This window comes from Dermochelys coriacea, chromosome 10 (assembly GCF_009764565.3).
Source record: "Dermochelys coriacea isolate rDerCor1 chromosome 10, rDerCor1.pri.v4, whole genome shotgun sequence".
Lineage (NCBI taxonomy): Eukaryota > Metazoa > Chordata > Testudines > Dermochelyidae > Dermochelys > Dermochelys coriacea.
The window spans coordinates 47007035-47033681 of NC_050077.1; the positions used below are offsets into that span (position 1 = coordinate 47007035).

Consider the following 26647-nt stretch of genomic DNA (forward strand, 5'->3'; position numbering starts at 1 on the left):
TGTGAGTGTGCTGTACAATGGTGCCCAGCTCCTATACAGAGGCAATAAAGGCACAAATTATAGGAGGTGCAAGCTGTGAGGTCTTGAGAAGCAATACTGTTAATGTGATCTGAATCCTCAGGCACTGGCATTGTGCCCACTTTTTCTCATCTGTCCTTACTCCTATAGCTATCATCATGGTGTGGTGTCTGCTCCTGTTACTTCACCTCCAATGTGACTACCCTCATACCTCCCTCCTGGTTCTCCATAACCTGGTCTTTAGCCTATCCTGCCCCCTTGCCAAACTCCTGCTCTACCCTAACATACCTTGCATTCTGCTACCAAGCATGAGGACTGTAGCATCTCTGGTTCTTTCATGGAAATAGAAAAAGGAAATACTTCTTTCAGTCTCTCAAGGTGGACAGCTCTCTGGGAGAGGAGGGGGTTGCTCCTTTTGCTGATGGCTCCTATTCTCTTCCCAAGCGTAGCAAAGGAGTAGTTTCTAGGCACTTGCTAGGGGGAGAACACTCTGACATGCCATACACTTGACAGGCAACCAAGAGGCTGCTTATTTGTTAGTCTCTAAGGTGCCACCAGTACTCCTTTTCTTTTTACAATTGTTCAGACACCCAAGAAAATGCCTGGGAGCATTAAACTATAAATCAAGTGGTGAGGTGGGGACTTGGAACCTGAGCCTAATGCAGTCTATGTGGGTTTCTCCATTGACTACAGCAGGCTTTGGATCAGGCCATGAATGCAGCGTCTTTTGAGGAATTACAGATACTTACTTTGCTTCAGGGTTATAAAAGATGGCAGCTGGTAAGTCATCTTCCTGCCCTTCTGCAAATAAAATGTTCAAATGAAGACAGTCTGAGGCCACCTTGCTTGCCAAGCTGTACAAAGTCACGCCCTGGTCCCAGAATTGAATCCACTAGCTTGGAACCTTGCACCCTACCTCAACTAGAGTCAAGGGGCCTTTGGGGGGGTGTTGGGATCCCTTGCAGGCTCAGGCCCAAATGTCAGACACTGCAAACACAAGAGCTTGTAGTGCTGCAGTCCAGAAGGATACCTCTAGGAAGGGTCTATACAGTCGCTTTGGGAGCTTGATTAGCCCACACTGCGTTTCAACCATCTTTTCAAATCATGTTGCCATCTAGGGAAGGTGGGTTAATCCCACCTACATTGTAAGATTGAACCATCTAGCGACTGATGGCCATGTGGTAACTGAGCCCCCAAGGGGGTGGGAATGATGGTATAGATAAGCTCTTATTAACACTGCATAAGGCATAAATCTGCCCCTATCCTCCCATCACTAGTGGGAAACCAGGGATCTGGCTACAGTGGGAAACTCACCATGTTAATAACATACCTTGGGCCAGCCTGCAGCAAAGACCCAGGTCTACAAAGGTATTTAAGCTCCTAACTCCCGCTGAAATCAATGGAAGTTAGAAGTGTAAATAGCACTGAGGATGTGGACCAAACTTATAAGCAGGGTAGTTTTTGTTTTAAAAACAGCCGTGGGTGTCATGAAGAGGCACAGACCCACCAAGAGTGAGGAACGGAGAGGGCAGAGGCCTTTGTCTTCCTTATAATGCTGTTGCTAGATGAGCGTGTTTGTGGGAGGATACTCCTGTAGGCCTGGATTTAAGAGGCACTCGCCTCTCATGGAGCAGGGATTGTGGGTGGATACCTGCAGAAGGTGGGTGCAGTGGAGAAGGTTCCTGTCATAGGCTGGAGCTGATGCAAGCTCCAGCTGTAGTGTGAGGATGGTGCCTGCCATGGAGCAAGGAGCGGGACTAGGGAAGGTACCTGCCATGGGGCAGGGATGCAGTGGAGGACAGGTTAGGATGCCTGCAGTGCTCTGCTTCCAGCATTGTGAATGAGAACAGAATGGAGTTTTTCCCAACCTCATTTGTTTCCTCATGTTTTGCTGACATTCAGCACATGCTAGCAAGCAGGGCTGCTTTGCCTCTGTACCATTGGCTTTGCTTCATTCAGCTTCTAGCCCAATGGTACACACAACCCTGCCAGCCTGGGAAGAGGGAGGCTGGGGCTGGATTCTGACCCATCTCCTGCAAGGCAGCACATTGTGATGAATCTGGTGAGTGGTCATAGTCCAAGGGTGGCAGGTAGTGAGGAGTGGGTCAGGCAGGCAGGGCATCTAGGGGCCTAGGAAGGACGGTGACCTTCGGAGACAACTGAGTCATGACATCAGGAATGTTGCGCCAAATTAGAATCATAGAAATGTCAGGCTACAAAGGAGCTTGAGATATCATCAAGTCCATCCCCCGGTGCTGAAGCAGGACTAAGTAAACCTAGACCAGCCCAGATAGGTGTTTGTCCAGCCTGTTTTTAAAAACCTCCAGCAATGGGAATTCCACAATCTCCCTTGAAAGTCTGTTCTAGAGCTGTAATACTCTTATAGCAGAGGTGGGCAAACTACGGCCCGCGGGCCACATCTGGCCTGCGGAACCCTCCTGCCCGGCCCCTGAGCTCCTGGCCTGGGAGGCTCGCCCCGCCAGCCCTTTCCCCGCTGTGTCCCCTCCCCCGCAGCCTCAGCTCACTGCGCCACTGGCACAATGCTCTGAGCAGCCGAGCAGCTGCAGAGCCGTGGCCTGACCCGGTGCTCTGTGCTGCGTGGGTGGTGTGGCTGGCTCCATCGGAGGCCTGTCCTGGTGCTCTGCGCAACGCAGCTGTAGCGCCGCCAGCCACTGGTGCTCCAGGCAGTGCGGTAAGGGGGCAGGGAGCAGGGGGGGAGGTTGGATAGAGGGCAGGGGAGTTTGGGGGGTGGTGAGGGAGCAGGGGTGTGGATAGGGGGCAGGGAAGTCAGAGGGTGAGGAACAGGGGCTTGAATGGGGGCTGGGGTCCTGGGGGAAAGTCAGGAAGGAGATGGGGGGTTAGATGGGGCAGTCAGGGGCAGGGGTTCTGGGGGCAGTCAGGGGACAGGGAGAAGGGGTGGTTGGATGGGGCAGAGGTTCCAGGGGGGCAGTCAGGAATGAGAGGAAGGGTTGGATGAGGCAGGGGGTTTGGGGACAGGGAGCAGGTGGATGGGGCAGGAGTCCCAGTGGGGCCGTTGTGGGCGAGAAGAGGGAGGATCGGATAGGGGGTGGGGGCCGGGCCACACCTGGCTGTTTGGGGAGACACAGCCTCCCCTAACCGGCCCTCCATAGCATTTCAGAAACCCGATGTGGCTCTCAGGCCAAAAAGTTTGCCTGCCCCATCTTAGTCAGAAAGTTTTTCCTAATATCTAACCTAAATCCCCTTTGCTGCAGATTAAGCTCATTACTTCTTGTCCTACCTTCAGTGGACTCAAGAACAATTGATCCCAGTCCTCTCTGTAACAGCCCTTAACATATCTGAAGATGATATCAGATCCTCCCTCAGTCTTCTATTCTCAAGATTAAACATGCCCATTTTTCAACATTTCCTCACATCAGGTTTTCTCAACCTTTTATCATTTTTGTTGCTCTCTTCAGGACTCTCCCCAATTTGTCCACATCTTTCCTAGAGTATAGTGCCAAGAATTGGACACAATACTCCAGCTGATGCCACACCAGTGGAGCAGAGCAGGACAATTGCCTCCTGTCTCTTATGTATGACACTCCTGTTCATAGACCCCAGAATGACATTAGCCTTTTTTGCAGCTGCATTATATTGTTGACTTTCATTCATTTTTGATCCACTCTTATCTCCAGATCCTTTTCAGTAGTGTTACCGCCTAGCCAGCTATTCCCCATTTTGTAGTTGTGCATTTGATTTTGCCTTCCAGAGTGAAGTATTTTGCACTTGTCTTTATTGAATTTCATCTTGTTGATTTCAGACCAATTCTCCAATTTGTCAAAGTCATTTTTTGCTGCAATTCCAGTCCTATCCTTCAAACTTAGAACCCCTCCCAGCTGGATGTCATCTACAGATATTATAAGCATACTCCATGCTCTTATCCAAGTCATTTATGAAATATTGAACAGTACCAGACCAGAACTGACCCCTGCAGGATCCCACTAGATACACCCTCCCAGTTTGACAGCAAACCCTTACTAACTACTCTTTGAATACAGTCTTTCAACCAGTTATGCACCCCCCCTTATAGTAACTTAATCAAGACTACATTTCCCTAGTTTGCTTATGAAAATGTCATGCAGGACTGTGTCCAAAGCCTTATTAAAAAACCAAGATATAGTAGAGTTAGTGTTATATTTGGATTAGAGTGCAAGCTCTTTGAGGCCGGGGACCTTCTGTTTCTTCTATCTGTATAGCATCTAGCACATAGGATCCCAGTGCAAGCTAATATTGCAATACAATATTTCTGTCCACATTGTGCTTTTGTAACCATCTTTCAGTGATCTCTTTAGAAAAGACCCACAAATAAGTTGTCTTTAAAAAACACTGGAGGTAATTTTGGGGCAGCCTGAAGCTGGGAGGTAATAATCTCAGATTTTGATGTTTGAGGACAGTATTTTCTCCCTACCTGCCCACCCACAGAACAAGACCATTTTAAAAGACAAACCTGCATGACTGAGGGAGATTGAGGAGTCAGTCCTGATCTCCTGTATAGGGGCAGCTGCTAAACTGTTTAGAATTCACACTTTGCCATGCTGTAGTAGGCTACTGAGAGAATTTGAAAGAAACTGCAAGTATTAAGCTCTAGTACAGAGGTGGGCAAACTACAGCCCACATCCGACCCGCAGAACGCTCCTGCCCAGCCCCTGAGCTCCTGGTCCAGGACGCTAGCCCCCAGCCCCTCCCCTGCTGTTCCCCCTCCTCCACAGCCTCAGCTCACTGCGCCGCCACCAGCACAATGCTCCGAGCAGCAGCGCCGCTGCAGAACTGTGGCCCGACCTGGTGCTCTGTGGGTGGCGGCTGTCGCACCGCCAGCCACCAGTGCTCCAGGCAGTGTGGAAAGGGGGGCAGGGAGGGTTAAATAGAGGGCAGGGGAGTTCAGGGCGGTGGTCAGGGAGCTGGGGTGTGGACAGGAGTCAGGGAGGTCAGAGGTCAGGGAACAGGGGGGGTTGAATGGGGGCAGGGGTCCTGGGGGGAAGTCAGGAAGGAAAGGGGGGGTTAGATGGGGCAGTGGTTCCAGGGGCAGTCAGGGGACAGGGAGAAGGAGTGGTTGGATGGGGCAGAAGTCCTAGGGGAGCAGTCAGGAACGAGAGGAAGGGTTGGATGGGGCAGGGGCAGTCGGGATAGGGAGTGGGTGGATAGGGCAGGAGTCCCGGGGAGGGGGGCCGTCAGGGGGCAGGCCATACCTGGCTGGTTCGGGAAGCACAACCTCCCCTAACCGGCCCTCCATACCATTTTGGAAACCCGATATGGCACTCAGGCCAAAAAGTTTGGCTGCTCCTGCTCTAGTATCTTCCCTTCCCCAACCCCAAGACAACTCCACAAGGAGGTCAAAGTGGCAGTTTTTAAAACCATGGTTAAGGTCTCATTTTACTATATGTAGGAAAATTCTATACCTTTATTGCAAGCTACTGCAACTTTGCATGGTTGTGCTGGTGTGTTAGCCTTGTAGAAAGTCATCTTCAGCTAGCCAACAATGGAAGCAGTAAAACACTCCACCCCAATGCCATTCAGCTACCTTAAGAGGAAAGTATTCTTTATACAACAGCAAAGTTGTACACCTAAAAAATCAGGACATGTATGAGTTAACTGCATTATATTACACTGGTTTTTGCTTTTAGATATCTCCCTACTTGGAAATAGTGTTAGCTTCCTTTGCATCAAGATATTAGAGCACTTTTGTTCCCCCCTTCTCCCTTACTTTATACCTTTCAAAGTCAGAGAACAATGCATAAAAGGAACCATCTACAAACTGAGTATGAGGGGGTTCATAGCCCTGCTATCACATCACCAGAAATGTAATATTTACATTTCTTCTCTCCACTTTGGAGTGGCAGAGTACATGTGTCCAGCACAACTGTTCCTAATGAGGCATCAGTCTTCTGCATATCACCAATTTGGCATGCAAGAGTTAGAATTATGATTTAGCCAATATATAATGGTTTTATTGAAAAGTGAGATACCAGGCTCATTCAGCCTGGCAGGCAGACCGTGTGTGATTCCAAGCATATACTTATGACAACTTTTTAAACCACAGAAGTTTATTAGTTTGCCTTATACAAGGAGCCATCAGTGACATTACAGTTATCACCTTCAGGGTTAGTTACAAATCTGCTTCTGAGATCCAATTACACCAAAGTTACATAGTAAAGTCAACCACCCTTAGTCTAAGCCTCCAGCCCCAGGGAATTTATAGCTAAGGCAGGGGAAGTAAAGGGTCACTAATCAGCCACAGGAAAACTAAAGCCTAACAGGTAGCTCATTCTCTCTCCACTAATACAGTTAACTGTAACCTTCATCACATGTGCAACCTGTAACAGAGCTTAAGATGCAGAGGGTATAGTTACTACACAGTACATCAAAGGAATAGTCAAGTTAAACATAAAAGAGGTGGCGAGTAAATCAAACAATATTGGTCCAACATGAAAGGCTTTTCAAGGGCAAAGTTTACAAGTAACTACTCAATTTGGTAAATACATTTGCCCTGACAATTATACTGTGAGTAACCCCATCAGCAGAGGCTGAGCACACCTGCTGAGACCCTCTTTAGAAGCATTTACGATGGACTATGGATGGGCCAGATTCATCATATTCCTGCTTGCTGATCCACATCTGCTGGAAGGTGGAGAGAGAAGCCAGGATGGAGCCACCAATCCAGACGGAATATTTACGCTCCGGTGGGGCAATGATCTTGATTTTCATTGTGCTGGGTGCCAGGGCTGTGATCTCTTTCTGCATTCTGTCAGCAATGCCAGGATACATGGTGGTTCCGCCAGAGAGCACCGTGTTAGCATAGAGGTCCTTTCGGATATCTACATCACACTTCATGATGGAGTTGAAAGTGGTCTCGTGAATGCCACAGGACTCCATCCCCAAGAAGGAGGGCTGGAAGATAGCTTCTGGGCACCGGAACCTTTCATTCCCAATAGTGATCACCTGGCCATCAGGCAGCTCATAGCTCTTCTCCAAGGAGGAAGATGAAGCGGCCGTGGCCATCTCCTGCTCGAAGTCCAGGGCGACGTAGCAGAGCTTCTCCTTGATGTCACGCACAATCTCCCTTTCGGCCGTGGTGGTGAAGCTGTAGCCTCTCTCGGTCAGGATCTTCATAAGGTAGTCGGTCAGATCACGGCCAGCCAAGTCCAGACGAAGGATGGCATGGGGCAGGGCGTATCCCTCGTAGATTGGCACTGTGTGGGTGACCCCATCCCCAGAGTCCATGACGATACCGGTGGTACGCCCAGAGGCATACAGGGACAGCACTGCCTGGATAGCCACATACATAGCTGGCGTGTTGAAGGTCTCAAACATGATCTGCGTCATCTTCTCTCGGTTGGCCTTGGGATTCAGGGGGGCTTCAGTGAGCAGGACAGGGTGCTCCTCAGGGGCAACCCGCAGCTCATTGTAGAAAGTGTGGTGCCAGATCTTCTCCATATCATCCCAGTTGGTGACAATGCCATGCTCAATGGGGTACTTCAGGGTGAGGATGCCCCTCTTGCTCTGGGCCTCATCGCCCACATAGCTGTCCTTCTGCCCCATGCCCACCATGACACCCTGGTGCCTGGGGCGTCCCACGATGGAAGGAAACACGGCTCGAGGAGCATCATCCCCAGCAAAGCCAGCTTTGCACATCCCGGAGCCATTGTCAACAACGAGGGCGGCGATTTCTTCATCGGCCATTTTAATTTAATCTGAGGAGACAGTGAGGTGGGGACAGAGAATGAGTGTTTGTCAATAAATCCTACTTAGATTACCATTCAGGCAAGAGGCCAAGAATCCATGGTTAGAAACTAACATGAGAGCCTGAGAGCAAGGCTACAGGCCTGTATGGGGGGGGGGTGCGCGCGCATAAGGATGTCTCACCTGAGGGAGATCCCAGCGCTCACATGACCTGATCCTAGCGCCAGTCAGGCACAGGGAGACAAGCACTCACCCAGCGTAAGCGATTGTACACGAGGCACTGGCAGCAGCCTACGCAGGGGAGTTTAAGTCTGAGCTACTTAAACTGGCGCAGTTTTGCATTCCAGACAACGGCCGTACCAGGCGAGTCTGGGAATCCCGAGGCTCATTCCCAGCCTTTCCCCTACCCCCGTTTGGGACCAGGTTACGCCAATACCGACGTGGTTTAAGCGCGTTCACATGATGGGTTTGCGCCCATTTAGCTGGGCTGATGGCAGCTTCGTGCCGGGGTGGGAGGGGGGCCCACGGGCCCTACTTGCCACACCCAGCAGGCTTCGCCCGCCCACTTTCTGGATCCCAATAAGACCACAGCAGCGGAGATCCCGTCCCCGTCCCCGTCCCCGTCCCCGTCACCTGCGGCGGCAGCCCCACACACTCCGGCACTGCTCAGCTTCTCCCCGCGGCAGTCAGTAGCGCCCGCGCCCAGCACCGCGTTATCACCACCGGAACCGGAAACCCTGCTCCAGCCCCGCGCGCCCATTGGCTGCTGGTGATAACGGCCCGCCTCCTCGCCCCAGTTCCGCTCCTTTCCCGAACATTTTCCGCTAGCTGACTCCGCCTCCTGACAGCTACTTCCGGTCAGCGTTCTTGCTGCGGGGAGGGGAGGCTAGTGGCGTAACTTCCGCTCTGCACCCCGCCCCCTCTCTCCTCCCGGCCCCGTTTCCGGTCTTGCTAAAGGGGGCGGGGGAGGGGTGACGGTCAGAGTCGAGTGCCTGCGCACGGGCCTGCAGTGACCCGCTCCCCTCGCTCCGGAGGAGGTAATGGCCCCTCTGCTGCCGCTGGTGGGAGGGTTGGGAGTGGAGGCTGAGGGTAGGCTACGGGTCTGGGTGTGAGAGTAGAGGTAGAGATGGGGGTGAGGGTAGGCGGGGCTGGGGGCTGGGTGTGAGAGTAGGGGTAGAAATGGGGGTGGGGCAGGCGAGGGTGGGGGCTGGGTGTGAGAGTAGGGGTAGAAATGGGGGTGGGGCAGGCGAGGGTGGGGGCTGGGTGTGAGAGTAGGGGTAGAAATGGGGGTGGGGCAGGCGAGGGTGGGGGCTGGGTGTGAGAGTAGGGGTAGAAATGGGGGTGGGGCAGGCGAGGGTGGGGGCTGGGTGTGAGAGTAGGGGTAGAAATGGGGGTGGGGCAGGCGAGAGTGGGGGCTGGGTGTGAGAGTAGGGGTAGAAATGGGGGTGGGGGCAGGCGAGAGTGGGGGCTGGGTGTGAGAGTAGGGGTAGAAATGGGGGTGGGGGCAGACGAGAGTGGGGGCTGGGTGTGAGAGTAGGGGTAGAAATGGGGGTGGGGGCAGGCGAGAGTGGGGGCTGGGTGTGAGAGTAGGGGTAGAAATGGGGGTGGGGGCAGGCGGGGCTGGGGGCTGGGTGTGAGAGTAGGGGTAGAAATGGGGGTGGGGGCTGGGTGTGAGAGTAGGGGTGAGGCTAGGCTGGGGTGGGGAGTGAGAGTAGGGGTGAGGGCAGGCTATAGGGTTGTTGAAGGGCTGGCTATGAAGGTTTTGGAGAAGCTGGTTGGGGGGAGAAGGGGGTTGGTTATGGGGGGCTAGTTATAGGTGGTTTGAAGAGCCTGGTTGGGAGGGGAAGGGGTGGTTATGGGGGCTAATTGGCAGAGTTGGTTTTCTGGGGCAGGATATGTGTTTGGTTATAGGGAGGCTGGGGGAACTAGTTGGGGGGCTCTGTGAGGAGGGGGTTATGAGTGTTGAGGAGGAGTGGGCTGTTTGGGGGTAGGCTGTGGGATTGGTTGGAATGAATGGCTCTGGGTTAGTGGGATTTGTTTGGGGCTGCTTACTGGGGAGGGGGATTTAGCTTGTTTGAGGGACAGGCTAGGGATTGGTTAGCGTGACTATGATGGGAGGAGTTGGTTAGGTGACAGGTTATGGGTGAAAGCGGTTAGTTAGGGGTCTGGTTTAGGGAAGTAGGTTGCAGTGGCCTGGTGTGAGAACTAGATGTAGAGGAGATAATAAAAGCTTGGGGGAGCAGGAACATTCCATAGTGGAGCCTGTCTGAGAATACAGGGAGCATTCACAGTTTTGCTTACTACTCCTTTCTAAAGCCTCTCATTTCTTTTCAGAGGAGCTTGAATTGTATACTTTTCAGTGTTTTTTTCTGTTTCAAGATGTCCTTTTTATAGCCCCACCCAAAACTGACAGAAGAACATTATCAGTGTAGTTTAATTGCAATAATTAGGTTTTATTAAAACAAAGAAGGAAGGTTTAAAAATTCAGATGGGATGGCTTTTTCTTTAACTGCCCTTCCAGGATGGAAATCCACATGAGGTTGGGTTACTGCATGAGAATGTGAAAGTTAAACTGAGTAGTTTCTCTGACCAGAGTTGGTTGTAATTCAAAAAGTTAGGGCTTGTCTACACTGGCAATTTACAGTGCTGCAACTTTCTCGCTCAAGGGTGTGAAAAAACACCCCCCTGAGCACAGCATGTTTCAGTGCTGTAAAGCGCCAGTGTAGACAGTGCTCCAGTGCTGGGAGCTACACCCCTTGTGGAGGTGGGTTTTTTAGAGCGCTGCTTTAGCGTTGCCAGTGTAGTCTAGCCCTTAAGCAGATACTAATGCTGAAAAGAAAATCAGATGTTAAAACTATTATTAATTATCTAAAGTAGTAATAGCAACCCAGATAGAGAATTTAAAAAAAAAAATTATCCAGATCTTTTACTCTTTGTTCTAAGTATCTTTATTTACTTAAAACACTCAAATGTTGAATATCTTTTTATAACCACATTGATACCTAATCAGGATGTGGTTACTATATCTTTGGTTCTGGATTAGGGTTGGAAGAGACCTCAGGAGGTCATCTAGTCCAACTCCCCTGGAGCCCTTGGGTTCACATTCATGTCTAATCACAGCACCCAGGAGAAATGTATAAATCTTGGTATAACCTTTCATGCATTATTGTATCAGAGCTGTGTGAGACGCACTGGAACTGCATACCAGGGCTTGTGTTTCTGCATCTGAGGTGTGTTTACCTGACATTAATCCTATACCAGTCACTTATTATTGTATTGTACATGAGACATGTATTAATTGCACATCCTCTTGTTTATTGCTACATATGAGGTATGATAGATGACATCCTAACACGCCTCAGGTGCAGCACTACACAATAAGATGTGTTGTGGGAGTTGTATACACATGCCTTAGGCACAGTAATGCACAGTCTGGTTCGTGTTAATGTTAGAATTCACATTCCAGTTCATTATTATTGTACAAGTGAGATGTCTATGAATTATAACACCAATGCCAGGCTGTATATTGTGTCTGAGAAGTGTTTGATGCCTTAATCACATGCCAGACGATGTATGATTATTACTGACATTCGAAGTGTGTGTTGCTTCACTTTTAAGCTAAAGGATATATTGGTGTGTGATGGCTAAGAATGCTGATAGACCTGTCATTGGAATGATTTTATTTATGACAATAGTTGCTTAATACAGGAAATGATTTGCAGAGAAAAATGTCTCTGGTATTGTAACTTGCACAATTTAAAATCAATTCCATTGTATTATGTTTGCAGAAAATACTGTTGAATCTCTTTTAGGAGAATCTAGGGACATTTGAGGTCTTTTCTCTTATTTTGGAACTTTGTGGAAATTAGGTCAATTAGTGTATTTGACTTACCTACAGAAGTGTGTTTTCTTGTTTGATCATAGAGCATTAGCAAGCTATCCTCCTTTTTAAGGACCTGGTGTTGGTTAGATTGCATACCACAGCACTGGTTATGTGGGTGGAAGGAGGATTTCCTTAGTTTGTTTGCTGGCTGCCTTTCCTTTGTTTCTCGTACATTATTGACTGTGTTCTGATTTACTGGTAAGTCTTGAAGGGCAGCTACTTAACAAGTTAGATCTACTTACATTTCTAATTTCTGTCATTGTGCATTTCCAGGCATTTTCTCCTTAAGTCTTTGGAAATTAGGAGCACCATTGTTCTCCCAGGATTTGCCTAGTATGTCTCAACTGTATACCTGGCTCTAGTCAGGTGTGTTAGTTTCTGTTCAAGAGGTGCCTAATGCTGGAAGAGTAGGGGATGTTGTACATCAAAATGGAGTGCTAACAAAGCCCTGTGCATCCTCCAATTAGAATAACAGAGTGTCCCAGCTTGGGATGTTAGGTGCATTGACAGAGCTGTGTGAAGAAGCTGGGGTAAAGGTGACTAGCTATTTGAGGGTAGGATGATCTTTACTTGCATGACATCCAGATTACTCAGAAGAGCAACAAGTGCTAAAAGATTCCTGTTTTTACTAAGATCTCAAGGTACATGTGGAACTTCTGTAAAATCATGGTCATGAAATAACCTGCAAAGACAATAGTATTTGGTACAGGATTATAAATGCATTTACTTAAAGAGTATGCACTTAGTGCAATTATTATGATGTACAGTTTCTTAAAATAGTATATGGAGTAAGATTGAAATCTACCTTTAAAGCATTAGATTTTAAATTTAATTAGTAAAACTTGCGGGAGAAGGGTCAGTGAAGAATATGCTCTTAGGGCAGGGGACAAATACTTCAGGTAAGCAGTTTGTAAAACTGAGGTTACACAGTTGTGTATTTAGTTTGAAAATACAATTAAACACACTGAAAATCGAGTGCAAGTTTGAGCCTGAGGCTGCAAAACTCTAGGTGTATTATCTCACAGTCTCCTGGACTGGAAAGAGGACTGGCTTTGCAGCCTGCTTATCCTCCGACAGGGAAGATCATGAAAGTGTGTTATAGTCATACCAATATTTATCTGTCTTTTAGGTTCTATTGATCTCTGAAGGTTGGGGCTTGAGCCCTGCTGGATAGAAAAGCTGTCTTTTCACAGCCATGCTAACTGCGGGATGAAGCTAGAGGCTGTTGTTGAGCAGCTGCAGAAGCAGCAGCAGCAGCAAGGTCCTCTGCAGATGGATTCCAGAGAGAGACAGCAGAGGCAGATGAGAGAAGCCCAGCTGCTTTATACTCAGCAGCTGGCAGCACAGCAGGCTGTTCTAGCAGCCACCTCTGGCAGGGCTTCGGGCAGCACAGCACTTGGTCCTTTGGCCAAAGTCCCACCTGTAGTTGGGGCCACCCAAGCTTTTGACCAGAGCAGTGTGACCTCAGAGCCAGAGGAGGAAGAGGATGAAGAGGAAGAGGTTTTGGAAGATGGAGATCTTGAAGAGGACACTGAAACGACTGGAAAAGATGCCTGTTCTACTTTGAAGTATTTTCATTCTCAAAAAGTTGCTCATCACAACCAAAGAGTGGCTTCTACCTCGAATCCTCTTCCAGCCCCAGGACTTCAGCGGGGACAGCAGGGAAAGGAGCAACAGGGTAAAGACACTACTAAACAATCATATTCTGGTTCCCCATCCGGCCGGCAGACCTGGAGAATGGATGAGCAGCTCAAGCAGGTCAGTGCTGACATCTCTTCTCTCTGAATAAAGGCTTTCTTTCAAAAGTGAATTTAGTACTTGTGAAAGGGGCTATATTTTCCAGCTATGCGGGTGCAGCTTTCTAAGTGTACAAAGAGGTAAATTAAAGCCCCTTATCTACATGTGTCAACCCTGATCAACAAGGGTCACTGCTAAAGGTGAAAAAGGAGCTTGGTCTTTGTGGCTCAATCATTCCTTCACCTTTCTGCTGAGACTCTCAGCATGGGGCCAGTTAGTACCTGTTGTTATGAATTTTGATTATAGGCACCTGTCTGCTAGTAACTGACTTAATTTATTTCACATAGGCCATCTGTGAGCCCTCGGGTAGTAAAGACTTTCAATCGCTATGAACTTGGACAGAATTTGAACCTCTGTCCTAGTGGGGAGAAAGTCCATATCCCATTCCTGATCATCTGAGCAGCACAGCCATTTTGTATTTCATGAGTGGATGGAAAGTGGCTGACTTGCTTATTGAGTGGTTACAGCAGGATTTTAATATTGGGTTTGAATCTATAATTACCAGTGCTTGAAGCTGTATGCTAGTATGCCCAAGAGCTTTTCACTTTACTGTGTACTTCATCATTAATGGGCATTTTTTTAGTATAGTGCTAGGGTGCTTTATAGAGCTAAGATTAGCTCTGTTAGGTATAGGAACAGCCCATAGGTGGGTTGAGATTGGTCCTAAAGTTTGTTTGGGGATTGGGATTAGCTGCTCTTTGCTACACGCTATAGTGTGGGTGAGCTTGGGTAAGGGTTCCATTAGGTGCTGTTAAGGTGTGGGTTGAATTAACTCTCCTTTGGAAGTATCTTTGGCTATTGACAGAAAGTTTCTCCCTTGGAAATCCTGTGAATAAGTGGGAAGATTTGAGCTCCTTAGTGATGGCCTATGATGAATCATAGACTTCTGAATGTTTGCTATGAGCACTGACAGTTCAAAGCCTGTCCCCTAGATACTGTGGGTCAGAGATGAGAGGGCTTTGCTTTACACCATCATGAGTGTTTTGTTTTGTTTTTTTCCAGTGGGGAAAGATTCTTATTTGACTGGCATAACATGACGCAGCTCATGGAATAACATTCAGTAATTGCTGCATCAAGCTCATATCCTGATTCGCTAGCTTCCATGTTGATGCACTTGGCAGGATTCTGTGAAAGTTGCCAAGTCAGTGGTAAATGGGATTCCTGACTCCATGCTGGTGAGCACACTAACTAAGCAACTGTGGGATTTGGCAGCCTGCCAGCTGATACTCTGAAGTGCCTGTTCCTCAAGAGTGGCTAGTTAGAGTGAGGAGTTATTCAAACTGTTCTCAGGAAACTAGGTGGGTGTGTCTTTCAGGTGACTAGGTCTTTGGAGAAATTGTTTCAGAACTTGATGGGCTTTCTAAACTGGAATATAGTGGCTGAAGGGAAGGCTAGTTCCCTTTTTCCAGTCTCTTGATATAACGTGTCAGTCAGGGAGCTGACAGCACAGCAAGGCTTGGTGGCACATTGTAGTGGCCTTAAAAATGGAAAACATGGAACTTTAGGCTTCTTTGTAGTAGCTACTGATCATGTTGAGGTAGAGGCTTGTATTTACATGTTAACTCAGAAGACTGTTTTTATTTCTGGCTTGGCCAGTGCTTTGTGACTTTCTTTGTGCTTCACTATAATACTTTCATATCTTGCAAGGAATTATGGAGCTTTGTAAGTTAATAGGCTTGATTCATAGCCCCATAGCAGCCCCTTTATGCCACTCTGTCAAACCATAAGGGCTACCAACTTGCCAGCTCTCGTGTAAGGGTAATACCTCTGGCATAAGATTCCCCAGGTGGTATAGAGATATTGGTACAGCTCCACCCTGGCTTACATGCTTGCAAGCTCTCATTGCTGTTGTACTTCAGCTGTCTTCAGCTGCTGTGTGACCCTTTGGGGTCTGTTGCAACCTCATGTAGTTTTGGACCTGTCAAGTTTGTTCTAGAATCCAGGAAGTGTAAAAGGGGGTTTACAACTAACTTTACTCCCCACCTCCGTGGCCTACCTGACTGTAGTGTTGCATGGATCTCTGCTGCATGCATGAATGCAGCCCAGTGTTTGTAAAGCATTTTGACACACATAGATGAAAATCACAATGGTTGTATAAAATACTGCTGGTGAATCATGCTCGCTTTGGGTAGGGTAAGTATCAAAGGTTGATTTGTTTGTGCCCTCAGTTGGAGTCTCCATGCAGGAGAGTGAAAATTTAACTGCAAGATGATAGGTTCTGTCTGATGCTAGTCACACTTAAGGTACTGGTAATTTTACCACTGACTTCAAATGAAATAGGTTCAAGTCAGTACCAAGTAGTTTGTGTGGTTATTTCTGAATGCAAGAAAGAGCAGGCAGACATTTTTCTTCTGCTATTTAAATGTTTTTTTTGTTTTCCTGGTGTGGTAAAATACCTTAAAAACACACGTATCTGTGTCTTTTTATTTAACTAATATGTAGCTTTTAAAATGATTTGTGCTTCCCTTTTTAAAAGCTTCAGAGTATTAAATGTCATTGTTTCATCCTCAACATTTACAAATGTCCCCCCCCCCCCTTTTTTTTAAAGATGTAAGTTCAAGCTCAGATTTGTTTTGCTTGCTTGTTTATGCACCAGCATCATTAGGAAGAGGGGCTGATTAAATGATGCTGTGACTACAGCAAGCAGGGATAACTTTTTTTTAGGTTATGGAGCCCAAATGTTTTTAAAATGTGTACAAATTTTAGCAGTGGTATCTTTAACTGAACAACAAAGTAGCAGATAATAGGCACTTCTGAAAATTGTACCCAACTCCCATTGACTGCCAATGAGACTTAGGCACAAAAGTCACTTAGGTGCATTTTGAAAATGGTGGCTTCTGTTTTTAATACTGTACAGATGTTGAGCCTGGCGGGACATTCACCACCAGATCAGATTTTGGGGGTAAACTTTGTGACAATCTCATGCTATTTGTAGGTCTATATTTAGCTGGTTTTTGCCATTAATTATGGAATAGAAAGTCATTTGTATTTCTTCTCTTGATAGTGATTTTCTTTTTAAAATGAGGTCTTCCAGAAAAATGTTGACTTCATAGCATAAGACTGAGATCTTCTGGAAAGGACCTAATACTAGGGAGGTAGAAAGATGAATACCATCATTGATGTCTGGCTACTTTTAGAGACCTATTCAGCTTTGGACAGCCAAGTAAATAATTGTAGAACAAGCCATCAGACAAAAGAGCTGGCTCAGCTTCTGACACGGGCGGTGGGAATCCTGTCAGCACAAAACAACGAGGGAGTGTTAGCTGCTTGTCAAGGGGTTGCAGTTCTGAAAGAAGGGCGGATGGATGCAGTAGGCTCAGTCTCTTCTAGCACTGCTCAAATCCTGTGTAAATCCATCAGTTCTCCGACAGCCGAGGTTTCCCACGGCGCCTGTAAAAAAGGGAAATGTGGGCTGCCCGTCTTCATCTGAAGAGAAATGAGATTTTAATTCTGCGGGTGAAAATGTTGCTTTTAGCAGACGGTTGGGTGTGAGTTCGTCTAGTTTTAAGCATAGCTTGGCAGTCTCTTTGGTTACTGGGGAGAACCTCACTGCTGAGCAGATTGCAGCCAGTTCAGTTCTGCTGCTGCCTTTCCAGTTCGGGTTCCAGAGAATCCCCTTCAAACTCAGGCTGGTATGCTCAGCAGCACGCTATACCACTGCAAAACTTTGATTGTAGATATCAAACATACATTAGTACTTCCAAAAAGAAAAGGAGTACTTGTGGCACCTTAGAGACTAACAAATTTATTAGAGCATAAGCTTTCGTGAGCTACAGCTCACTTCAAAATGCATCCGATGAAGTGAGCTGTAGCTCACGAAAGCTTATGCTCAAATAAATGTATTAGTCTCTAAGGTGCCACAAGTACTCCTTTTTCTTTTTTGCAAATACAGACTAACACGGCTGCTACTCTGAAACCTGACCTTAGTACTTGTATCCCTTCATGGGCTATAAATAATAAGGCCAAAATTTTTCAAGTGCCTAGTGATCTTGGGTGCCTCCTAACACTTTTTAAAACACTTCAAAAGGGCCTGATTTTCAGAGGGTTGGTGCTCAGTACTTCTTAAAAATCAGGTGTCTCAGGTTTGGTACCCAAAACCACTAGTAACTCTTCAAAATCTTGACCTAACTTTTAGAACGATATATGTTTGCAAAGAGAAGCCCACTTAGAGTGATCACTATAAACTGGCTCTGGGAAAAGGTGGCAGAAGTTCCATGGCTGCTGTGATGCTTTAAATATAATCGATGCTGGGGTACTATTCGGAGGGGATACCTGGTAATCCAAAGGGATTGGAAATCATGAGAACAAATTAATTGTTTTACATGCTAAATGCCCTGCCCCTTATTTGGAACACTCAGTGCACTTCTTAATATGGATTTCTAATTCCACTTGCGGGTCACCTTTAAAAAGCTGTCACATAATGGAAAATAATTTTCTCTACTAGCGACTGCATGTGTATCACATGTTCATTTATTTCCTCTTTATTGCAAAGAACTTTTGCATGAAAACAAATTCTTAAGAACTTACCTGCTTTTCCTTCTTTGAATTCATTTATTCCCCATCTGAATTCCTTATCTGCTCTTAGCTGTGCAGATGACTGATGTTGCATCATGGCTGAGGTCACCATTGAAATTGTAACTTAAAATGGGAAATAAGCAGCCAGAGTAGATAAACGTCTCAGAAAAATAACTGGAATTTACTCTGTGGCCAGGTTTTCAAGATTGGGTGTGTACAATTGCATGCACATATCTGGATAAATCTATGTGCAGTAGTACCTGATGTTCATGCACAAAATCAGGTATTTGTGCATGTTCGTGGCCTTTTCAGTGACAGAATGATATACCCAATATACAAGTATAATTGCATGCATAAATTAACATGCGTACAGTTGTGCTCACCTGATCTTGAATTTCTGGCCCTGGATATCCTTTTAAAATGATCTAGGAGAAATCCGTGTATCTTCGTCTTCACTGTTCTGTTGGCCCTGTTATCTTTGAAGTGTAAGGCGAGAGGGTTTAATTTTTTAATTAGAATGCTCTGATCCAATTTCCAGGGAGCAGATTTGGTGTTGGTTTATATCCCATGCAACTCCATCTGCATGGGATTATAAATTCCAAATTTGGCTCAAGTGTTTGCCTCTAAAAATGCCTGTAGCTTGTTGTTCCAGTGCTACTTTACAGTTGTACTAGTTAGACTAGGGCTATATCTATACTACAGCCAGGGTCGAAGCTCTGAGATTGATCCATCAGCAGTTGATTTTGCGGGTCTAGTGAAGACAGCTCTCCAGTCGACCCCCGTACTATATCCCCTACCGGGGAATGACTTTGCTGTATACCAGTGCTAATCTCTTCTCCCCAGCCACACAACGAAGCTCAGATTTCTTTGAAAATTAAATACAATCAGCATTGTGAAATTGCATCGCCCAGACTTTAGTTTATTTTTTTTCAAGTGCCCAATTCAGCAGTACTCAAATACTGTGAAGTTCTTGCCTTCCATTGGGTTCCCGTGCCACTAGGAATCAGGAAATTGCAACAGCTGCACAGATGGGAGAGAGTTGTAAAGGAATCTTTATTAAAAGGTGTAACCGACGAATTCCAGATTCATGCATTTCAGTCCTTTCTTTTCTTATTTTCTCCACTTAATCTTGAGATCACTAAAATAAAAAGCACCTCGAAAGCCATAGATGTTGAATTGTGCTGTCTTGCTAGTAAGAGTGGGCAGGATTTTTCAGCTCCTACAAAGTTTTACCAGACGACAGAAGGTGTGTATGTGATAATTATAACTTGGTTCTTTTGCAGTGCCTGAGAGTTTGCAGCTCAGGGCAGTAATCCTGATCTTATCGGTGTTTTGTAGTACAACAGTTTTCTTTATACTGGCATCTGTTTCACTTCCTAGGGTTCAGCCCCACCCACAAAAGGAATTTCTGCTGATTCTCCGATAATCCTGAAATCACCCCCTTTGTACATTTCCCATTAACTCAGTGTTTGCTGTTAAGCTAGTGGGATAGGGTAGAAAAGGGTTTTTCACAGCAACATTTAGCTTAGTGTGTAGATAGACTTCAAACATTATGGTGGTTGCCCAGTGACAAATAACTATCTAGAAACACTAGGACTGAAATAGTAGTGATGGAGGAAGCACATCAGATTTGAGCTACATTGGCAAAGCTAGGTGAGGCTCCAAGCCAGTGTGCTAATGCCTCCTCGCTTTTTGTGAATCCTAAACTTCAACAGGTTCACCCAGCATAAATACACAATGAGATTTAAGTCCGATTTCATAGTCTCATAAACCTTATCAGACCTCAGCTGAGTCTTATTAAATTATTTGAATAACAAAGCTATATTAAAACTTTGAGAGTTTTTCCATGAGGCAAGTCTCATGCCTGAGGTGGAGATGTTTTGAGTTTTAGTGGTGAACCTTTACATCCCGGACCCTTTGAGTTGGACACAGGATTTTGGTTCTTGGGGAAATTAGACTCTGGCCACTATACAGAGAGGTGGAATATTAGTACTCTTGAGTTCTAAACAGTTCAATCATAGGAGTTTTTAGACAAATAATTGGAGGTTTGGGGCTTCAAGAGGCTGGAATGAAAAACAAGTTGTTTGTAATGGTCAGTGACCTATTCCAGTAACCTATTTTTGAGGAAAGGGTTAACTATGGCTTTTGTAAGTGGTAACTGAAACTGCTTTTGACATCTGAGCTCTGCTTTAATAAGATATTCCAGGTGGTTAGGAAGTAATCCTAAAATAGCCCATGCTCTAATTGCTTCTAAAGTCAGGCCTATCCTCTCTGGGGAGGAGCAGAACATTTTGATAGCAGATGAGCTTCAGAGGTGTGTTTGGGGATGGGGGCAAAGGGAATGGGGCAGGCAGCTTCTGGGGACAGCCTGCAAGCTGAAAGTTCTTTCTCAGGGCAGGAACTATTTACGGAATTCTGGCTTTCTTCTACTGATGCATGATGTCAGAGAGCTGAGCCAAGCCATAGGGGGCTTCTTAGTTTTTTTTCAGATGTCAGAAATTTCAGGTGAATTCTTGTTTGTGATATCCCAATTGGTAACTAAGGAAATGATTATTTCTCAAACATCAAGTAAATTTCCTTGCTACAAAATGAGGGAGAAAACAGTAGCATATTCCTTGATATTAATTTTAAATAGTACTGGAAGGAAGCAGAAAACATCTCCTGACCTATAAAACCCCCTTTGATGCCTGGTGGAAGGGATATTGATTTCTCAAGCTCCTGCTGTTAATGGAGAGAAGGGTCTCCTAGCATAGAGTAATTGTTTTCCAAGAAAGAGTGAAAATTCGAGATACTTAAGTTTATGCAGAGAGCTATATCGTCCATGCAAGACGCTTTTATGTAATAAATAAATGATCCTATATATGTCAGGAATTGTGCAGCATTCTCATCTGTAATTGGGTAGCTATTTGTTTTCTTCCTTCTGTGTCTTGCATGTTTCATTTGAGCTCAAGTCACTAGCAGTGGAACGCTGAAATTCTGATGGCTGTTGATGGCTTATGTGAAATCAGTTGATGGATCATGGTCTGTTTCTCAGTGAACTGGTTTCTGACCTCACAAAACTGGCATTGCAATTGTCACTATTTGGTATCATTGTTGGTAGTCTTGGCAGGGAGGCCACAGAATGATAGGTCATGAAGGTGGGCCCTTCAGATCACAGCCAAGATATGTGGGCAGTGGAAAGTTTGTCTGTTGTTGTCCATGCTGTGGACCTTTTCTATGGATAAATTGACAATACCGGAGAATAAAGTCTATCTGGTACTCTAGACTAGCCTGAAATCCACTAACTCCAGTCTCCTTGTCCCTCACCTCTGCACTGGATTATACTCCGTTGCTACCCAGAAGCAGTCCTGATTGAATGGAAGGGAGAGTTGTAAGAATTTGATCTATCTCATCATAAAAGAAGCATGCCTTGTGCCCTGAATCCCATGTACTTTTATTTCACCAGGTCTCATTATCTGGGAGCTTCAGTACCTTTGTCTCACTGCTGCTTGCTATGCCAAATGATGCCCATTTCATCCAGCCACTCAGTCACATGGTTAAAGATTGCAATGACAGAGTTCAGCTGGCCTTTATCTCCTTTTTACTAAAAGACATAGAAGTAGTGATGCTTTCTCACCTTTGAAGCGCTTTGAGATCTAGCGATTAAGGGGCACAAGTACTACTACTTTGTGTTTTGATCTCCTTGGTGATGTCTCTGATGAAACAATTTAAACTTTATAATTCTAAAATTAATGAGAAGTAGATTTTTCTTTAAAATAAAGAATGTGTTTCGAATGCTCCATGCAGTTTTCCCACTGTAGGGTTGTTTGTTTTTTTTTTTTTTTCCTTCCTTCCTGGTTGTAAACTGTTAGTGGAGAGTTGTTGGCTAATGTGTGCTACATATAAAATACATTTGTGGTTTAATCTGCTTTTCACGCTTCCTCTCTGCCTGGGGGAATTTATACATGTTCTCTCGCCCTCTTCCCTCCTGTATTTAAAAGAGAAAAATGAGTTCAGCAGGTATGGCCAAGTATTTAAAATGTGCCTATAGTGAATTTGGGTGCTTTGACTAATGTACCCAACTTTAAATGGGGGTCTATTTTCAGAAGGTGGATGCTTAACACTGTCTGAAAAACAGATTCCCTTAAGTTATGTCAGTTTGGGTGCTCCAAATCACTAGTCACTTTTGAAGATCTTGGCATGTGTGTTTTATTCTCACTATTCATCCAGATTTTTAGTTGCTCTTAGTTTTCTGGCTTCTCATCAGCAGGATGTTAGAAGCAGCTGGATGTTATCATAATTAGCAAAAATATGTGTTTTTAATCTCTGTTAGCCAAAGACACCCAAATGAATCCTCCTGTGAACAAAACCTGTCTTCAGACCTCTCCCTAGAGAGGGAGGGGAATTGACCTGCTGGAATAAACAGCTGACATAACAGAAGTGGCAATAATCCCCAATTAAATATCTTTCAGCTGATGGGGCTCACTGGATAATTGACTTTCCAGCAGGAATTACTGGCTCAAACTAAATCAGCGGGCATTAGAGCAGCCCACTGCTGTTTTCAAAGGGAAAATGTAGCTTTGCCTGTCTTTTACAAAGATGAATAGCACTTGGCATCACTACCAGATGACTCCAAGTTTTCAGATGTTAGAGCAACTCTAATTAAAATGTATTTTTGTTCTGAAATCTCTTCACGCATTCAATGTCTTTCTATCAGATAAGGTGCAGTGCATTTGTAACCAGAATGGCAGATACCACTTATAATTTACCAGAGCACTTGACTGGGTGGCTGTCTCTACCAGTGGCATCTACTGTTCTATGGTCTTTGTGGTTTAAAGATGGCTACACAATATGTTGCATCACCCTTCTGTTCCCACAACTGAGAAATATCCAGATCTGTCTTTGCTATTTTTCAGTTCTGCTAACTATTTCTCTGTAGTGATTTGCTGAGCAAGATAGACCAAGTGGTGTCCCTATAATGCCTAATGAGAAGTGCAAGCCTTAATCCAACAGAGTTGAGCTTTCTATCTCTGTGTAGGAGATTCGAGTACAACAGTTCCCTAAGCTTGTGCATACCATGATTGGTACAGAGAGGTCTGAGTAGGGTTCCAACCTTATTATCCCTTATTTCCCATCCCTTTGACCTATCCTTAGAGCTGCTTATGTCAGAACGCTAGAGGAGGCCAGGCTGCATGTTTTCCCATCCTGACGTAAGGTAGTGCCGGTCAGATGGCTAACAGAAAGGATGAGGCTCAACATGATCAAGTTGACAAGAATGTGTGCTTGGCACCTGCTGCTTTCAATATTGGCTCTAGAGATCATAAAAAAATGCACCTGTGTAAGGATGGTCAGACAGTAAGAAGCTTCATTCTTGAACTTGCTCCTTGTTTGGCTTTGAACAATGAAGTGAACCTTGCTACAGTAAATGAAGAGATTCCCCCACTTCAGATGTTAGATCACTGATGTTTAACAGGTGGAATAATGTGTCCATTAGAGCTGGTCAGGAATTTTCCAGCAGCTTGGCTGGAGGGGACCAGAGGTACCCAGCTTCTGGCATGTAGTTAGGAAGTAAAATTGACAAGAGTCTTCCAGGCAGATAGCTGGCAAGCTGAAAAATTCTGCCTTGGGGCTCCCAAAATGGGATTTCTCTGGAAGTTCCATCCTGTAAAAAATTTTTGCATTTTTGACTTTTTTTCATACAGTTAAGAATAAATTTTATTTAAAAAAAAAACATGAACATTTTTGTGGGAGGGGATTTCAATTTTCCAGCCAGCTTCTGTGGCCACATATACTTGGAAGCTTAATTAAAATACGACACAATTCTCTGCTTAAATTCTTCTCTCCATCCTTGTGCTTCCTACACCAGAAGTACCCTCCCCCGTATGTGTACTCACTATCTGGAATTGCCAGCCATAGAGCAAGGGCCCTCTCCCCATAGTCCACTCATCCTCTTCTTTCTGTTCCCTTAGAATGGAAGTCTGACTTGGAGCGAAGAAGCTGACGGAGGCCGAGGAAGAGAAATCTCTCGAGATTTTGCCAAGGTAAGCCTGTCTGATCATTTGATTTCACTGTATGAGAAGCTGGGGTTGAGGGAGATAACTTTCAGCATGTTCCTCCCCTCTGTTTTGTTGAGGGATTGCTAATCCCAGACTGTTCTGCTGCATCTTGTGGGAATGTGAAGTAGGGACTGTGTACACTGAAATTCACTTAGCAACCTCTGTGTCTGGGGACCGGTAGGGTTAGGCCATGTTATTGCCGTGATGGCTAAAAGGTAGCTTTCAGTAAAGCCTCCTAGTTGTCAGTTATGATATTTAACACTTTTTTGATCAGGAACCGTCTTCAGCTGGCAGTACAGGATTCAGCTTCCCGAAACTGATTAGCAATTTTAAATTGTCAGCAGTGTGTGTCCTGTCAGTCAAATAAACAATGTATTTAATTTAAACTAGCCCTTTTTGAAGGAGTGTAACTAATTGCTATGCAAATCCAGTGATGCATTTCCTTCCCAATAGCTCAGTGTGTGAGAAGAGGTAGGCAACAGAGGAAATGACCCAATAAACCCATTTTCTTGTGGAATAGACAGACTTTGAGTAGCTAACTCCATGTCCTGAGAGAAAGACAGATAGACATGTTTATCTCATTGAGGCTTTGCTTCTCCATTGATATCCTTCCTTAAGAGAGCACCTATGGCCAGCAGAAGAAATTATTTCCACAACTACATGGACTTCATTTCTGTTCCACATGCAGGAGTTTTTGTTCCTTGTGACTTTTTCTGCTAGTGGTACTGGCATTGTGTGTCTTTCAGCCAGTCATGGTATATCTCCCCAGTGTCCGCCATAGGTGAAAATTGGGTTCGCTATGGAACAGTTGCGTGATTCTCCTGCCTTTGCCTTTTCTGAAATATCAGAGGGTGATGCTAAGAAGTAGAATTTGTTTTCTGAATAAATGTTATATGAAACTTTTGAGAAATATGTAATTGGAAACGCTGGATCTTGAAGGCATTTTGCCAAAATATGTCTTCAGAACATTGGTTCTAGGCTGATTGCCAAGGTGAGTGAGAGTACTTTCCATCTTATTTCAGAGGAGCATCTCCCACCAGGCATTACTTGTTAGCATGATTTGAAAGATCTATATCTTTTTTTTTTTTTTTTTCACCTCTCCCTTCAAGGCATTTCAGGGATTGTCACATAAGTGGGAAAACTCAAAGGAGGGAATAACAAGGTCAGAAGTTGCACCTCCGTAGTGCCTTTAAGGTGTGAATTGGAGGAGCTAGTGTGCTCTGAGGGCTGGTCTACACTATAGAGTTAGGTCATCTTAACTATATCGCTCAGAGCTATAACTTCATGCCCTGTGCCATGTAATTAAACTGACCTAAGCCCTGGTGTAGACACTGCTAGGTGGTTTCCGTTAACGTACTGCCTCTTGGAGAAGTGGATTTACTACAGCAATGGAAAAACCCCTCCCATTGCTGTTGTAAGTGTCTACGCTTCAGTGGCACAGCTGCAGTGCTACAGCTTTACCTCTATAGCATTTCTAGTGTAGACATAACCTGAGTTTTACATTTCTTCTGGCTTTCCCATCTTTCCTTTCTGGTTTTCTGTTTGTTGCAATAGTTTCTCTCTCCCCTTTGCCCCAGGTTGGATCCTTGGAATCCCTTCTTTTCTGTTCCTTCTTCCCAATAGCCCTGCATTATAGCAGCACTCCTCTGGCAGAGTTCAACCCTGCTCCCTCCCAAACCACAGTCTGCACCATGCCTGAACAATCCACGGGAGATCAGTACAGAGTGTTCCCACTTCCGCCAAAGGGGCTCAGCTTGCTACACTTCAGCCTGGTCAGTGGAGGAGACCAGAACTCTACCACTGATTTGCCTCTACCTCTGTGGCAGCATGTTGTCCCACCATTACATGAGGCCCAGTACAATATATGGTGGTCTCGCCCTCTGTCTGCCCTAGCATGGGTTATACCGTTATTTTTCTTGATTCCCCAGCTGTATGAACTGGATAGTGACCCTGAACGGAAGGAGTTCCTGGATGACCTCTTCATCTTTATGCAAAAGAGGGGTGAGTGAGCCATTTGCTTTATTTGGATAATATAAAATGGGACAGTGCCCTGGGAGCTGGCTCAAAAGAATGAAGCTGCCACTTGAGCTTGCTGATCAGGTGGGAGAACAGTAATATGACCTGAGATACTTGCTTTGAGATAAAGGGGCTGTGCAAAGAACTGTCCTGTCCTTGAATCCTGGATTATAAGGAAACAACCAGTTTCCCTACCCTCCCTTTCACTTGTCTAAAAAAAGCAGACTCCAAGATCCATTTTGGAACAATTGATTTCTGCTTCTTATCCTGCAACAAACCAATTTTTGAAACATTCACACAAATCTATACCCTGTCTCAGAATAAGCTGCTGTGTTGACACTGATCACCCACAAGAAGCCCCTGGTGTCTATTTTTATGCTATACATCATGGAAGATGTGTGTGAACACCCACTCTGTTGGACAGGATCTGCATATAAAGTAGGTGTTCGTGCTAATGCCTAGAATCTGCAATATGGGGGCTTGGAAAAGAGATACAAAACACTCTTTTCCTGTTACCACACTGCATTTCTTAGACCTGGATTTCTATTTCATATCATTCTGTTCAGCTGAGCCCAGGAACATAACTGAGAGGAAACTGTCACGCTCTTTTTGCTATCAAGCCCTTGAGGTTTTTCTCATAACAGAAGTAGGGGAGTGGAGTTGTTCTGCTAGAATATTTTATAGG

The 26647-nt window shown here is 45.4% G+C and overlaps 2 protein-coding genes across 2 annotated transcripts in view; one reads left to right on the forward strand and one right to left on the reverse strand.

Moving 5' to 3' along the window:
• Window positions 1-6062: 6062 nt before the first annotated feature.
• Window positions 6063-8490, reverse strand: LOC119862090 (actin, cytoplasmic type 5). Its single transcript, XM_038418069.2, has 2 exons — window positions 8350-8490; window positions 6063-7727 (listed from the first exon to the last, which is right to left on the reverse strand). Exon 2 carries the CDS (start codon window positions 7714-7716, stop codon window positions 6586-6588), a length of 1131 nt encoding a protein of 376 aa, XP_038273997.1. The 5' UTR covers window positions 7717-7727; window positions 8350-8490; the 3' UTR covers window positions 6063-6585.
• Window positions 8491-8615: 125 nt separating this feature from the next.
• The window catches only part of ARID3B (AT-rich interaction domain 3B), a 48798-nt gene continuing 30766 nt past the window's right edge, over window positions 8616-26647 (forward strand). Inside the window, exons 1-4 of the mRNA XM_038418068.2 lie at window positions 8616-8753; window positions 12729-13357; window positions 23860-23931; window positions 25875-25947. Coding sequence (XP_038273996.1) covers window positions 12809-13357; window positions 23860-23931; window positions 25875-25947 — 694 coding nt within the window. The 5' untranslated portion in view covers window positions 8616-8753; window positions 12729-12808. The remainder of the gene's footprint in view (window positions 8754-12728; window positions 13358-23859; window positions 23932-25874; window positions 25948-26647) is intronic.

Bases quoted from the DNA above. Each gene is read 5' to 3' on its own strand.
- LOC119862090 (XM_038418069.2), bottom strand. From the start codon at position 7,716: ATGGCCGATGAAGAAATCGCCGCCCTCGTTGTTGACAATGGCTCCGGG.